The sequence below is a fragment of the Coregonus clupeaformis genome, unplaced genomic scaffold, assembly GCF_020615455.1.
Source record: "Coregonus clupeaformis isolate EN_2021a unplaced genomic scaffold, ASM2061545v1 scaf1296, whole genome shotgun sequence".
Lineage (NCBI taxonomy): Eukaryota > Metazoa > Chordata > Actinopteri > Salmoniformes > Salmonidae > Coregonus > Coregonus clupeaformis.
In genome coordinates, this window is record NW_025534750.1 from 142,018 (window position 1) to 158,044 (window position 16,027).

Sequence of the window (16,027 nt, forward strand, 5' to 3'; positions counted from 1 at the left end):
TTTGTAAAATCAAAGTAAATAAAGTTATAAATAAAAAATGAGAAATGCACTTTTAATTTAGACAAACTATTTTTTATAAACGATTTGAATATTATAATATAAAATAGATGAGCCTCACTTATCTCAAGTACACAACAATAACACACCACACAGACTAAAGTTCACTACGAGTATGGCACTGCCAGCCATACTTATCCAACAGTTCTGTTCTCAGTGGCTCACAGTTTTTTTGCTAAGAAAACCAGAATATTGACTTTTTCTGGCTTCAAGGATGAGCGAGTGCAAGTCACAATATTCCCTCCTGTGCTAAAAAAGACGCTCTGAGGGGAGCGCTTGTAGCAGGTACACAAAGATACTTGCGTGCCATGGTGCACAACTGTGGGTAGCTGATCTTGTGCACCCTCCACCAAGCCAATGGATCATCTTCTCCATCAATGGTAGGAGTCATCAGGTAATTGTTTATCTCTGCCTCTGCGACATCTTCAAGATTTACAGGCAAAGAAGGAGAGGCTGAACTGGTCTTGAAAAAACTGCCAAGAGACCTCTTCGTCTTTTCCCCCAAGGACTGTGCACTTTGAGGCATCTGAACAGTTTCAGTACGAGACCTCTTCTCCTATTAGATGAAAACAACAGCCATTAGTTTTCCAGTTAGATTTTACAGAAAATTTTTGTTTTTGTGAAATACATAATTATTTACCCAATGATATGTACGTTGTGCCAAGTCTACTATCTCTGTCTTCAGACGAGTCTTGATAGCAGGGATGTTGTCTGTACTGATGTACTGTATTTTGAACCTAGGGTCCAGGAAACAGGCAACATCCAAAAGCTCCTGGATGTTTGGGTCTCCATATTTGTTATTGAGGTATGCTAGGACTTTGGTTTTTATTGATTTAGTCAGGTCAGTGTCCTCAGCATCTTCAGCCAGGACTGATGTGGCAAAAAGGTGGAGAACTGGCTTGAGGTAGGAGATGCTTACATACTCCTCTCCAGAAAGAGCATCAGTAAACTCCAGTAGAGGATGCAGTGCCTTGTGAATCGACTCCAACACGTCAATATCCTGCCAGGTTGGGATAAGGGAGCGTGCATATCGATCTCCAGACAATACCTGAGAAATGGCTTTGGCCTGTTCAAGCACTCTGGCAATCATCATTTCTTTAGAACCCCATCTTGTTGGGCACTCCGTTATGAGGTTGTGCTCAGGGAGTTTGAGCTCTCTCTGTGCCTCCGTCAGGGCTGCTTTCTTCTTCCAACTGTGGGAAAAGTGCCCCACCAGCTTCCTGCACAGTGCTGTTGCCCTTGACACTCTGTCATCTTTGAGTGCATTTTCTAAAAGAAATAAAAAGTAGTGTATTACACACAATTTGAGTTTTGATACAAGGCTCTCACTATTACACACTCAAATTAGCTGTAATTCTGAAATACACACATCCACAACACATCCTCTCTCTCTCTCTCAATTCAAAGGGTCTTTATTTGCATGTCAATTCTCTCTCTCTTTCTCTCTCTCTCTCTCTCATAAACACTAAAAAAACATGTAAAAAACAAAAACAAGAAAAGAAAAAAAAATGCAGGTGGGCATTCCACCACAGACAGACATATGATATAAGCAAGTAAAATGAATTTACATATTAGAAAAGGAGTGGAAGTATGAATTTATTTAATCCCATCCGATTTATATAATATCATTTATATATATTTGTATATTCAGCTTTACTAATCGACGCATCTCTCTCTCTGCACTCGCACACACACACACACACACACACACACACACACACACACACACACACACACACACACACACACACACACACACACACACACACACACACACACACACACACACACACACACGATAACTTACCAATGGCAAGATGTAATCTGTGGCCAAAACATTGGAGCCTCGTCCATTCATTAAGCCGCGCAGCAAGCACCATATTCGACGCGTTGTCCGTCGTGATGCAGACGTGATTCTCCTCGTGGAGATCCCAGCTGACAAGCCCTTCTCTCAGGCCGGCTGCAATATTTTCCCCTGTGTGATCGTCTGGGAAGTAGGTAGTTTGTAGGCAGCGAGCTCGGAGGTTGAAATCTTCATCAATAAAATGGACTGTAAGACTCTGGTACGGCTCAGCTGTGCGGCTTGACCACATATCAGTAGTGCTAGCAAAAAACTCCACCGTTTTAAGTTCCGCGGCGACTTTCTCTTTGCACTTTTGTACAGCTCCGGTATGGCAGTCTGACTGAAGTATGTGCGGGAGGGTATACTGTAACGTTTATCAAGCGTATGTATTAATGCCATGAACCCAGGCTTGGTCACCGTGCTGAGAGGCATCATATCTTTGGCTATGAACTCGGTTATTGTCCGAGTGATTTCTCCGTGCCGTTTTGAATTACGTTCATACGGAGTGACACTTTCGAACATTTCTGTCAGTGATCCCTGTCTTGAGGTATTTGGCTTGTCTCGCGCACTGATGCTCGGCATTTTGGTCATACAACTGTCATGCATTGATTTGTGGTATTTTTTTAAGTGCTGAAACAGGTTTGTAGTGTTACCCCGTGAAGTAGCAATCGGAGCACGGCATGCTCTGCACAACACCTGATGCTGCTCAGCATCTTCTTTTTTAAAACCAAAATAGTTCCACACCACCGACGTGCTGTTCCTCTTCGATATTAAAGTATCAGCTGTGTCAGTTTCTGACTGTTCCGTCGAGCAAGAGGCCATTGCGCTGGACAGCATGAAAAGTCGCGTCACGTGACCACCTCAAATCGCGCACGTTGCGATTAGAAAATCGCGTTCAGTCAAATCGCGATATTATCGCGAATGCAATTAATCGTTCAGCCCTACCAAGGGGGGTGAATATTTTCGCAAACCACTGTACCTACGGTGAGGGAAAAAAGTATTTGATCCCCTGACGATGGACGGGGCCATGTACCGTCAAATCTTGGCTGAGAACCTCCTTCCCTCAGCCAGGGCATTGCAAATGGGTTGTGGATGGGTATTCCAGCATGACAATGACCCAAAACACACGGCCAAGGCAACAAAGGAGTGGCTCAAGAAGAAGCACATTAAGGTCCTGGAGTGGCCTAGCCAGTCTCCAGACCTTAATCCCATAGAAAATCATCTGTGGAGGGAGCTGAAGGTTTGAGTTACCAAATGTCAGCCTCGAAACCTTAGTGACTTGGAGAAGATCTGCAAAGAGGAGTGGGACAAAATCCCTCCTGAGATGTGTGCAAACCTGGTGACCAACTACAAGAAAGGTCTGACCTCTGTGATTGCCGACAAGGGTTTTGCCACCAAGTAGTAAGTCATGTTTTGCAGAGGGGTCAAATACTTATTTCCCTCATTAAAATGCAAATCAATTTATAACATTTTTGACATGCGTTTTTCTGGATTTTTTTGTTGTTATTCTGTCTCTCACTGTTCAAATTAACCTACCTAAATTATAGACTGATAATTTCTTTGTCAGTGGCAAACTTACAAAATCAGCAGGGGATCAAATACTTTTTTCCCTCACTGTAACTAATGAAACACTCATGTAAATGTGCACCACAAGCCTATTCAGCCAAATTATACCAGAACAACATTTTATCTACAGTGAAATCAAGAGGGGCATTTTTCTTGCCAACTTTTTCAGTTAATGATGCATTATTATCAGGCAGGGGAACTAAGTAGTTTGACAAAAAGTGTTCAATAGTCAGAAATGAGTATTTAAAGTATAGCTAGAAAAAATATAGTTATTTTCTAGAAACATAGCTACAGTCCACTTAGCTAGCTAGCTAGCTAAGGTAAACTCAGAGACCGATGGATCGTTTTACTTTTGATACTTAAAGATATTAGAGTTCGGTAACGTTCGCTAGTTTTTCCCTAGCAGTTTCAATCCAGCTGAAAAATGTTTTGGGGACTTTATCAAATCAGATGGATAGCTAGCAAATACATTTGTTTTCCACTCGCATCTAAAGCTTCCTGATACAGCTTGCCAGTTGCTAGTAAAGTAGGATGGGAGTCAGAAGCCAGCTAGCAATGCCCCGGACTCACTAAACACAAATGTTTTGTTTGTCAATTATGTCAGTGTTGAAGTGTGCCCCTGGCTATCTATACATTTAAAAAACAAGAAAATCATGCCACATGGTTTGCTTAATATAAGGAATTTGAAATGATTGATCGTTTTACTTTTGATACTTAAGTATATGTGAGTTCGGTAACGTTCGCTAGTTTTTCCCTAGCAGTTTCAATCCAGCTGAAAAATGTTTTGGGGACTTTATCAAATCAGATGGATAGCTAGCAAATACATTTGTTTTCCACTCGCATCTAAAGCTTCCTGATACAGCTTGCCAGTTGCTAGTAAAGTAGGATGGGAGTCAGAAGCCAGCTAGCAATGCCCCAAAAAAAACATGTATACACAGTGGAATAAAGTACTTAAGTAGTACTTTAAAGTATTTTTACCTAAGTAGGGGTATCTGTACTTTACTATTTATATGTTGGACAACTTTTACTTTACTACATAACTGAAGAAAATAATGTACTTCCTACTCAATACATTTTCCTTGACACCCAAAAGTACTTTTTACATTTTGAATGCTTAGCTGGACAGGAAACTGATCCAATTCAGGCACTGGTCATCCCTACTGCCTCTGATCTGGCGGACTCACTAAACACAAATGTTTTGTTTGTCAATTATGTCAGTGTTGAAGTGTGCCCCTGGCTATCTATACATTTAAAAAACAAGAAAATCATGCCACATGGTTTGCTTAATATAAGGAATTTGAAATGATTGATCGTTTTACTTTTGATACTTAAGTATATTTAAAACCAAATACTTTTGCTCAAGTAGTATTTTACTGGGTGACTTTCACTTTAGTCATTGTCTATTAAGTTATCTTTATTTTTACTCAAGTATGAAAACTGGGTCCTTTTTCCACCACTGTGTATGGGAAGGCATAAGCTACGGATGAACACATAAAAAACAGAATGACCTTCAAGCTGATCATTTAGGTTTTATTCTATTCCTACTTGTTTGTAGAAATGGGATGTTGTCCCCAGTCTCCAGAGTCTTCACCTGAACCAACGTCACAGGCTAAATCATAGGCTGCATCACACACTTGAGGGGGTGTTGCTTACTAGCGCACATGCTTCACACATTTTTTTCTCAAGCAGCCTGGGGTAAAAATGTACTTTTTTAGTTTTTGCATTGTGGTGTATATTCTATTTTTATAGGAACATTTTACTTGCAACATGCCCTTTAAAACCCTGGTGCACCAATCTAATTAACATAATTAAAAATTAACATCAAAATCTCAGTTTAAGCTAGAGATATGTTTTAGCTCATCTGCGGTGGAAGGTGGCAGAGCTACAGCAGTGTTTGACATCCCGAAAATCGGTCTTCTCACGAATACGGCTGTAGCGTCCGAACGGTTTGGCCTACAAACTAATATGACCCCTCTATGGAAAGACGAGACTCTCATGAACACGAAACCCTCACTACGACCCCCACAAGTGTCACCGGTTAAAAAAATGAATGGAAGTATGGAGGTAGTTTTGTGCCTACACAAAAAAAGGGGTTAGATGTGTGTCCCAAAAAACATCTATATTTCCTGAGCTTTCTTAACTTGCAACATTCTCTTCTCCCTGGACATTGAACAGCAACCTACTTCAATAATTGTTCTTCATTAATCGTTTGAGGCGTTGCACAGATGTGACACTAGATGAAGCAGGAGAGCTGTTGTTGGTGAGGATTCCTTTAATAGGAAATTACTAACAGGTAAAACATGACCAAATTTAAAATGTTATGCCCACATTTCTCCTCGTCTTTGAAGTGAGAATAACAACACTATGTCATAACATCTCAGATAATGCAGACTATATGCACAGAATAACTAAATATTTGCATTTGAGGGAGAAGATATGACCTTGAAAAAAAGAGAAAAAGCCAATAACACTGTGATGCCATCTTAGCTAGCCAATAACACTGTGATGTCATCTTAGCTAGCCAATAACAGAGTCACCAGGAGACTATCTGGTCCGCTGCATCTGAAGGATGAGGTTCATGCAGACAGACTGCTAACATGGAGGCTTCACACAAGATAGATACTTCCTAAGAGAACTCATGGTCTAAACCATAGAGATTTCATGGTCTAAGCAGCCTGACAGATTCATTTGATGGCCAGGATGGCATCGTAGGACTTCCCTGTCCGACAGACCTGGACGTTGTGGAAGCCAGCGAAGGAGAGCATGCTAGAGTACTGAGAGGGAGGATGCTCCTTCCCCTCCGTCTGGACCAACATGTTGAGGGAGAAGATCTGAGCCATGACCGGACCTCGATGGTTCTCAAACAGTAGAGCCTCCACTAACAGAACCCCACCACCTATAGAGAGAAAGAAAGCAAGAGAGGAGAGAGAGACATGTCACTTTCAGCCCTGAATTGAGGCTGTGTTTCCATATAGACATTTTTTGCTGAACATTGCTTCCTGTTGCGTCTTGATTGTTGTGTGCGCCGTCAACAACTTCCTGGCAAAGCTACTGCGCTAAAGTTAGTTTTAGTAAGAATAGCATCATCATTTCTTTGAAAGGGTCAAGTGCTGTGTTGTTTGGGTTCGTTGCTATGAAGAGAGAGGGCTGGCTATATTTCACTTCAGGTAACATGGCTGATATGTTATTTGTCTGTCTATTTATCTGTGGGCCTGTAGCAAAAGCTGTCTATTCTGGAAAATAAATCAAATTGTGGGTTGTTGTAACATATCTAACTAACTAGCTAGCTAGCTAACATGTAGCCAGCTAACTAGATAGCTACCTAGCGTTCTACTCTAGCTAACAATAGCACGCTAACTTGAATAGCTAGCTAGCTAACTAATTCTGTGAGAGAAACAATAACAGCTACAGTGAGGGAAAAAAGTATTTGATCCCCTGCTGATTTTGTACGTTTGCCCACTGACAAAGACATGATCAGTCTATAATTATAATGGTAGGTATATTTGAACAGTGAGAGACAGAATAACAACAAAAAAATCCAGAAAAATGCATGTAAAAAATGTTATAAATTGATTTGCATTTTAATGAGGGAAATAAGTATTTGACCCCTCTGCAAAACATGACTTAGTACTTGGTGGCAAAACCCTTGTTGGCAATCACAGAGGTCAGACGTTTCTTGTAGTTGGCCACCAGGTTTGCACACATCTCAGGAGGGATTTTGTCCCATTCATCTTTGCAGATCTTCTCCAAGTCATTAAGGTTTCGAGGCTGACGTTTGGCAACTCGAACCTTCAGCTCCCTCCACAGATTTTCTATGAGATTAAGGTCTGGAGACTGGCTAGGCCACTCCAGGACCTTAATGTGCTTCTTCTTGAGCCACTCCTTTGTTGCCTTGGCCGTGTGTTTTGGGTCATTGTCATGCTGGAATACCCATCCACAACCCATTTTCAATGTCCATCGTCCGTTTGATGCGGTGAAGTTGTCCTGTCCCCTTAGCAGAAAAACACCCACAAAGCATAATGTTTCCACCTCTATGTTTGACGGTGGGGATGGTGTTCTTGGGGTCATAGGCAGCATTCCTCCTCCTCCAAACACGGCGAGTTGAGTTGATGCCATGGTGGAGAGTTTGGAATCTGATTGATTGATTGCTTCTGTGGACAGGTGTCTTTTATACAGGTAACAAGCTGAGATTAGGAGCACTCCCTTTAAGAGTGTGCTCCTAATCTCAGCTCGTTACCTGTATAAAAGACACCTGGGAGCCAGAACTCTTCCTGATTGAGAGGGGGTCAAATACTTATTTCCCTCATTAAAATGCAAATCAATTTATAACATTTCTGACATGCGTTTTTCTGGATTTTTTTGTTGTTATTCTGTCTCTCACTGTTCAAATAAACCTACCATTAAAATTATAGACTGATCATTTATTTGTCAGTGGGCAAACGTACAAAATCAGCAGGGGATCAAATACTTTTTTCCCCTCACTGTACAAGAAGGGATTGTCCTACCAAGCCGTGGTGGCCTAGGCAACCACAACAGGGTAATTGGCAAGGGAATGGGCCCAGCTTGGCTGAATGGCAGCAGTCTTAGAACTCGTGGGAAGCACCAAATCAGGATAGCTAGAGAAGCTTTTATTTTGGACTAGGGGACAGGAGACAGCACTAACTTCTTGTGGGTCCTGGATTGATTACACAACAATTTATATTTTTACTAAAAGCAATGCAACAGGTTGAAATGATTAGATTACTGGAAAGTGGTTATGGGTTTGTTATGTTATAGGTGTATATTCCACTTAATGAAACATGATAAATGTCTGATGTGTCTTGGTTGGGAGTCTTTTCTGGGATTGATGGAAATCCGCTACAGAATCAATGATGAGGGAGATGTAGGAGACCCACGTCTCAAACAACATTTTAATAGATACTTGGGATCAAATATCACTGATTCCTTACACAGAGAAATTGACTGTATTTGCGGTTACGGAAAAGCCGCAGGGTTGAAATCTTATGGGACTTTATGTTGTTTTATGTGCACTGGATTGTGGAATTCATCGGGGAAGGGAGCGGTGACAAGTGATGTTCTTGAGGGTTTTCTGAGTAGGAGAATTAGGAGATGTGGGAATAGAGAGAATATCGAATTTCGATTTTTTTGGATTGGTTAGGAGGTATCAAAATGTAAACTAACTAAATGTGTACTTTTTCTTCCAGGAAAAAGGGGGGAGTGATTTTCTCTCTTTAAAAAAAAAAAAAAACTTTCCGAGACTATAAATAGGGCCTGGCCATTTTTTGTTTGTTTATTGTTTTACTAAATGGTGTTTAAATAACCATAAACAACCCACTCAGTTTGAAATGTTAACTGGATAGGATTTTTATTTTTATTTTAGGTTTTTTCACGGGATAGAAGTGAAATATCTTAATGGGGCAAACACATGTAATTTGGGCTTTTATTTACTGAGGGATAAGTAAATACGTGTGATTTATTTTGAAAAGAGCTGTACTCAGGACTTACTGTACACTTGGGATACAACATTTATGAAATGTTTTGATGGTTGTTAATGAGTAGTATACTATCGGATGGAACAATTCATTGAATGATTTCAATGACCTCTGCCATCTGTCCTGGCTTTATAGTGTGACTTGATCACCCGCACTGTAAATCCTAGAGGATGCTGAATTGGGGGTTAGATATAATAAGGATAATTGTGAAGAAGTTTATAATTTGGAAAAAATCCTATATATTAGTCCAAACAGGACAAGGATGAAGTGAGAGAGTTAGTCCTGAAGGAGAGGTATTTCTTGAATAGTGTTATGGGATACAGTTAAGTAAAGACATGCTCAAAGGTTGTCATTTTAAGTTCAGTTATTATTTTTGGTTTGATAGGCAATATTGTTGTTGTTTTGTTTTTTTAACACATTAATCACGATGTGATGCATGTGTCCAAAGGGGGGAACTTGGGCTTACAGGGGTTTTAATGTTTTATAATGGTTTTGTGGGGAAATATGCAAGGTGTATTAAGGATATGAGCAGTAGTAATAATGTGTTATGGGTTAGATTAAATCTTTTTTGTTTTTGTGATAGGAGGCAGGGTGTCTATGAAATGAGTGGACTACAACAAGTAGGAAATAGGTGTGCTTCATAATCTCAAGGCTTCTCTTGACGGATGAGAGGACATAAGTAGCATACTGTGTCTCACCTAACCTAACAATGTTCTTAAGATTTTCTTTTCATGGGTGAAGATAACTCTGCCCAACCGAGTAGGAGAATCTGAGTATTTTCTGCGCCCTGGAGACTATGTGATGGCAAAAGACTACAGAAGAAAGAGCTGGAAAGACCCTATGTCGAGGGGACCGTACCAGGTGTTGTTGGCTACCTCAATGATGGTAAAAGTGGGAGAGACCGATGTTTCCCACTATAGGAGTGTTCCAACCCCAGCCATTGGGTAGCAGATGTTTCCCACTATAGGAGTGTTCCAACCCCAGCCATTGGGTAGCAGATGTTTCCCACTATAGGAGTGTTCCAACCCCAACCATTGGGTAGCAGATGTTTCCCACTATAGGAGTGTTCCAACCCCAGCCATTGGGTAGCCGATGTTTCCCACTATAGGAGTGTTCCAACCCCAGCCATTGGGTAGCAGATGTTTCCCACTATAGGAGTGTTCCAACCCCAGCCATTGGGTAGCAGATGTTTCCCACTATAGGAGTGTTCCAACCCCAGCCATTGGGTAGCAGATGTTTCCCACTATAGGAGTGTTCCAACCCCAACCATTGGGTAGCAGATGTTTCCCACTATAGGAGTGTTCCAACCCCAACCATTGGGTAGCAGATGTTTCCCACTATAGGAGTGTTCCAACCCCAGCCATTGGGTAGCAGATGTTTCCCACTATAGGAGTGTTCCAACCCCAACCATTGGGTAGCAGATGTTTCCCACTATAGGAGTGTTCCAACCCCAGCCATTGGGTAGCAGATGTTTCCCACTATAGGAGTGTTCCAACCCCAGCCATTGGGTAGCAGATGTTTCCCACTATAGGAGTGTTCCAACCCCAGCCATTGGGTAGCAGATGTTTCCCACTATAGGCGTGTTCCAACCCCAGCCATTGGGTAGCAGATGTTTCCCACTATAGGAGTGTTCCAACCCCAGCCATTGGGTAGCAGATGTTTCCCACTATAGGAGTGTTCCAACCCCAACCATTGGGTAGCAGATGTTTCCCACTATAGGAGTGTTCCAACCCCAACCATTGGGTAGCAGATGTTTCCCACTATAGGAGTGTTCCAACCCCAGCCATTGGGTAGCATTGTTGTCTTTTGTGTGTGTCTGTGCTTGTGTGTCTTTGCAGCAGTAACTCAGAGCTTCCTTATGGGTAGGCTGGTAGAAGGACACTCTTCGCAGACCGATGTCGATAGATTGAGAGGGACTCTGGCTGATCCGGAGACCCTAGTGACGGGAGAAGGTTAGCAGCTAAAGTGACCATACATCGTCGTCCAGGTTACACCAACGGCGGTACGGATAGAGGGGAGCGTGACCTGGTACCATCTAAACCATTGTACCAGAGTGAGGGAACCGATGACTGAGAGATGAGAGAGCTGAGGATGCTGGCGAGAATCAGATGGGGGAGGATGGCAATTACTGATGAGCTATGTGTTCTTGCTGATTCCCTCGGCGGAGGGGGAGACCTTCGAGACATTCAAGACGCACCAGATATCCCTATCATTGATTTCTCTGCCCTTGACTAGTTCCCCTGAGAATAAGGGGGATGGAATACTGACAGTAGTAACTAGTAGTAACTAGAATACAGGAAGGGATCGCTATTCAAGTACCAGGGTTAAATGGTTATTGGTGTAGGAGGAACCAGCTCAAGGATAATGGGGAAATCACATGGGGTAACTGTGACCTTAAGATAATAAAAGAAAAAGACAGGTGGATCATAGACAAAAGGAGAACAGCCCAAGACTTAGATACATGATTTGATGTAGTACTTAGTGCTACATTTCCAGGGGGGAGGGTTGTTGAAGTAGTTATTCCTTGGGGAAATAAACCCCTTACCGGTTAGAGCCCCCAGCAGAAGCAGAAGGAAGAGAATGGAAGGAGGAGCTAAACAATGACTGGTATAGGTGGGCACTATATACTACATTACAATGACTGGTATAGGTGGGCACTATATACTACATTACAATGACTGGTATAGGTGGGCACTATATACTACATTACAATGACTGGTATAGGTGGGCACTATATACTACATTACAATTAAATAAATAAAATAGTCTAATATGCACCACATCTCTTTTAAAATAATTAACAGTAGTTCTAAATCCCCACAGTTACCAGGACTGTGCTATGATTCAACCACAACTTCTATCATCTAAGAAACTCGGAAAGACCATATTGGCCAGCAGAATGTTTGTCATATTTAGGAAATCCTAAATATAAACCATTTTATAACCAACCTGTCACGCCCTGGCTCTGGGGACTCTAATATGTTGAGCCAGGGTGTGTATAGTCTATGTGTGTTCTAGGTTTCACTTTCTGGTTTTGTAGATCTATGTTGGCCAGGGTGGCTCCCAATCAGAGACGGCTGTAGCTCGTTGTCTCTGATTGGGAGTCATACTTAGGTAGCCGTTTGGCACTCATTCATTGTGGTTTCTTGTTCCGTGTATGTAACCAGGGACGTCACGTTTTCGTTTTGTTGTTTTGTTCATGTGTTCATTAAAATTTTATAAAATGTTCGCATTCAACGCTGCGCCTTGGTCCTCCTCTGTAGATGACGATCGTGACAGAAGAAACCACCAAGATTTGACCAAGCAGCGTGTCCAGGAGCCATCGCCAGGGAGATCTCTAGCAGATCTCCTTCGCCTCCTCGACTGGGTCAAGCCGGGTGAGGAAGAGAAGGGCTTGACATTGTGGCAGAAGGGTGAAAGGCTGGCGAGGGACATGGAGACCTGGTCCACGGGTAGGAGAGACGCCCAGAAAATTTTTAGGGGGGAGCTAACGCCATGGACGATGGGCCAGCAGGAGACCGCGGCAGAGCGGCCCAGCGGATTGGCAGAGGAGGCCGCCAGGTTACGGGGGCCACTGGTCGAAGAGGGGGTGGAAGGTGTAGAGGCACGGCGAGAGGTACTGGGGTGTGTTACCAGTCTGGTCCGGCCCATTCCAGATCCCTGCGTAGGACCAGTGGTGTGTGTCCCCAGTACGGTCCGGCCTGTTCCTGCTCCCCGCACCAAGTCAGTGGTGCGCTTCGTCAGCCCGGCTCGGCCCGTTCCTGCTCCCCGCACCAAGTCAGTGGTGCGCCCGTCAGCCCGGCTCGGCCCGTTCCTGCTCCCGCACCAAGTCAGTGGTGCGCCGTCAACCCGGCTCGGCCCGTTCCTGCTCCCCGCCCCAAGTCAGTGGTGCGCTTTCGTCAGCCCGGCTCGGGCCCGTTCTGCTCCCCCGCACCAAGTCAGTGGTGCGCTCCGTCAGCCCGGCTCGGCCCGTTCCTGCTCCCCGCACCAAGTCAGTGGTGCGCTTCGTCAGCCCGGCTCGGCCCGTTCCTGCTCCCCGCACCAAGTCAGTGGTGCGCTTCGACAGCCCGGCTCGGCCCGCTCCTGCTCCCCACACCAAGCCAGTGGTGTGCGTCGTCAGTCCGGCACGGCCCGTGCCTGTTCCACCGGTGGCTGGTCCGGCACCGGTCAGATGCTTCACGCCGGAGCTAGAGCAATCCGCTCCACCAGTGTGCAGTCCAGCTCCGGCCAGCGGGGCCAGACCGGACCAGGGGTACTTTGGGGGGTTGGGAGAGGAGCGGGGATCAGGCCCGAGCCGGATCCGCCGCCTAAGCGGAGTGCCCACCCGGTCCCTCCCCTGTGGTGTTTGGTGGGCGCGGTCGGAGTCCGCGCCTTTAGGGGGGGGTACTGTCACGCCCTGGCTCTGGGGACTCTAATATGTTGAGCCAGGGTGTGTATAGTCTATGTGTGTTCTAGGTTTACAATTAGTGTATATAGGAGTGTTACAATAAAACAATTGGGTTATATAATTTGGGAGAATTTAAGGGAGAATGTGAAACTATATGGCACCTGGTTGACATTATAGAACAAACACCTGGTTGACAACATGGAACACTCAACTGGTTGACATTATGGATCACTCACCTGGTTGACATTATAGAACAATCACCTGGTTGACATTATGGAACACTCACCTGGTTGACATTATAGAACAATTACCTGGTTGACATTATGGAACAATCACCTGGTTGACAACATGGAACACTCACCTGGTTGACATTATAGAACAATCACCTGGTTGACATTATGGAACAATCACCTGGTTGACATTATGGAACACTCACCTGGTTGACATTATGGATCACTCACCTGGTTGACATTATAGAACAATCACCTGGTTGACATTATGGAACACTCACCTGGTTGACATTATAGAACAATCACCTGGTTGACATTATGGAACAATCACCTGGTTGACAACATGGAACACTCACCTGGTTGACATTATAGAACAATCACCTGGTTGACATTATAGAACAATCACCTGGTTGACATTATAGAACAATCACCTGGTTGACAACATGGAACACTCACCTGGTTGACATTATAGAACAATCACCTGGTTGACATTATGGAACACTCACCTGGTTGACATTATGGAACACTCACCTGGTTGACATTATGGATCACTCACCTGGTTGACATTATGGATCACTCACCTGGTTGACATTATAGAACAATTACCTGGTTGACAACATGGAACACTCAACTGGTTGACATTATGGATCACTCACCTGGTTGACATTATGGATCACTCACCTGGTTGACATTATAGAACAATCACCTGGTTGACATTATGGAACAATCACCTGGTTGACATTATGGAACACTCACCTGGTTGACATTATGGATCACTCACCTGGTTGACATTATAGAACAATCACCTGGTTGACATTATGGAACACTCACCTGGTTGACATTATAGAACAATCACCTGGTTGACATTATGGAACAATCACCTGGTTGACAACATGGAACACTCACCTGGTTGACATTATAGAACAATCACCTGGTTGACATTATAGAACAATCACCTGGTTGACATTATAGAACAATCACCTGGTTGACAACATGGAACACTCACCTGGTTGACATTATAGAACAATCACCTGGTTGACATTATGGAACACTCACCTGGTTGACATTATGGAACACTCACCTGGTTGACATTATGGATCACTCACCTGGTTGACATTATGGATCACTCACCTGGTTGACATTATAGAACAATCACCTGGTTGACAACATGGAACACTCAACTGGTTGACATTATGGATCACTCACCTGGTTGACATTATAGAACAATCACCTGGTTGACATTATGGAACACTCACCTGGTTGACATTATAGAACAATCACCTGGTTGACATTATGGAACACTCACCTGGTTGACAACATGCATGGATCTTCTTCAGCAGCTGAACACATTTCTCTTCCTTCCAGTCATGGAGGATTCTGGCCAAGATGTACAGATCAGCTGGAGGGATGTCTCCGTCAAAGAAGTCTCCTACAAAACAACATCATTCATTTAAACACACTGATCTTCTGAGGTGTAAAGTTTAGATGGTTGAGGTGTTGAGGTGTTGAGGTGTTGAGGGGTTGAGGTGTTGAGGTGTTAACCTAACGATGGTTAATGATGCTTACCCTCCTGAAACACGATGGTGTCGTCCTGTTCAGTGAAGTGCTGTCTGGCTGCCTGGATAATTTTAGGAAGGTCCAACACTGTGACAGAAGAGGAAGGGTAGGCCTTGGACAGCTCCCTGGCCAGAGCACCCGAACAACCTGCAACAGGCCAACACCACCACACAATAACACCATGACAACTAACAGGTTCAAAGTGGTCCTATCATTATGTTTTGTTTGTTGTGAATGCTGCTACATAAGGCTTCATATAGATTATAATAACCTTGCTTATCAATGGAAAATAATCTATTCACCTACCCTCGAGAGTCAGGGTAAGGTTCAGGGTTAGGGTTAGGGTCAGGGTTAGGGTTAGGGTCAGGGTTTGGGTTTGGGTTAGGGTCAGGGTCACCTACCTCCGAGGTCCACCATGGCCTGAAAGCAGGAGAGGTTGAAGGCTGTGACAATGTCGTGTCCATCCAGGACCCATGTTGAGTTCATCAGACCCATAAACTTCAGCATCTCCTCCTCTGACCTGAAACAGCAGACAGCTGCATTCACAAAACCCCACAAGGTACTGAAGGACCCCAGACATCCTCTTTACCAGGAGTTTGAGCTACTCCCCTTAGGTCGACGTTACAGGGTACCAGGGGACAAAATAAATATGGCCAAACGATCCTTTGCCCCAGCGGCAGTAAGGTCCTAAATGTTTAAACTACCAGTAGGACCAGTGTTCTGACCTACAGATAACACTGTAGTTAAACTACCAGTAGGACCAGTGGCCTGACCTACAGATAACACTGTAGTTAAACTACCAGTAGGACCAGTGTTCTGACCTACAGATAACACTGTAGTTAAACTACCAGTAGGACCAGTGGCCTGACCTACAGATAACACTGTAGTTAAACTA

At 43.7% G+C, this 16,027-nt stretch overlaps 2 protein-coding genes across 2 annotated transcripts; both read right to left on the reverse strand.

Moving 5' to 3' along the window:
• Positions 1-286: 286 nt before the first annotated feature.
• LOC123486602 (E3 SUMO-protein ligase ZBED1-like) lies at positions 287-2,192 on the reverse strand. Its single transcript, XM_045217972.1, has 3 exons — positions 1,865-2,192; positions 698-1,326; positions 287-613 (listed from the first exon to the last, which is right to left on the reverse strand). The coding sequence occupies exons 1-3, from the start codon at positions 2,148-2,150 to the stop codon at positions 287-289; spliced, it is 1,242 nt and encodes a 413-aa protein (XP_045073907.1). The 5' UTR covers positions 2,151-2,192.
• Positions 2,193-5,954: 3,762 nt separating this feature from the next.
• On the reverse strand, positions 5,955-15,652 carry asmt2 (acetylserotonin O-methyltransferase 2; the record flags this gene model as incomplete). The annotated part of the gene is given in 4 exon segments (XM_045217973.1): positions 5,955-6,362; positions 14,882-15,004; positions 15,142-15,279; positions 15,534-15,652. Coding segments are annotated over 4 exon segments (592 nt in total), but the record flags the coding sequence as incomplete, so codon positions are not given.
• Positions 15,653-16,027: the final 375 nt, after the last annotated feature.

What these genes read in the sequence shown, in the direction of transcription:
- LOC123486602 (XM_045217972.1), bottom strand. Translation starts at nt 2,150, where the DNA reads ATGTGGTCAAGCCGCACAGCTGAGCCGTACCAGAGTCTTACAGTCCAT. An exon ending in CAGATTACATCTTGCCATTG is followed by an intron (nt 1,327 to 1,864) that starts GTAAGTTATCGT and finishes TATTTCTTTTAG; the next exon opens with AAAATGCACTCAAAGATGAC. An exon ending in CACAACGTACATATCATTGG is followed by an intron (nt 614 to 697) that starts GTAAATAATTAT and finishes TTCATCTAATAG; the next exon opens with GAGAAGAGGTCTCGTACTGA.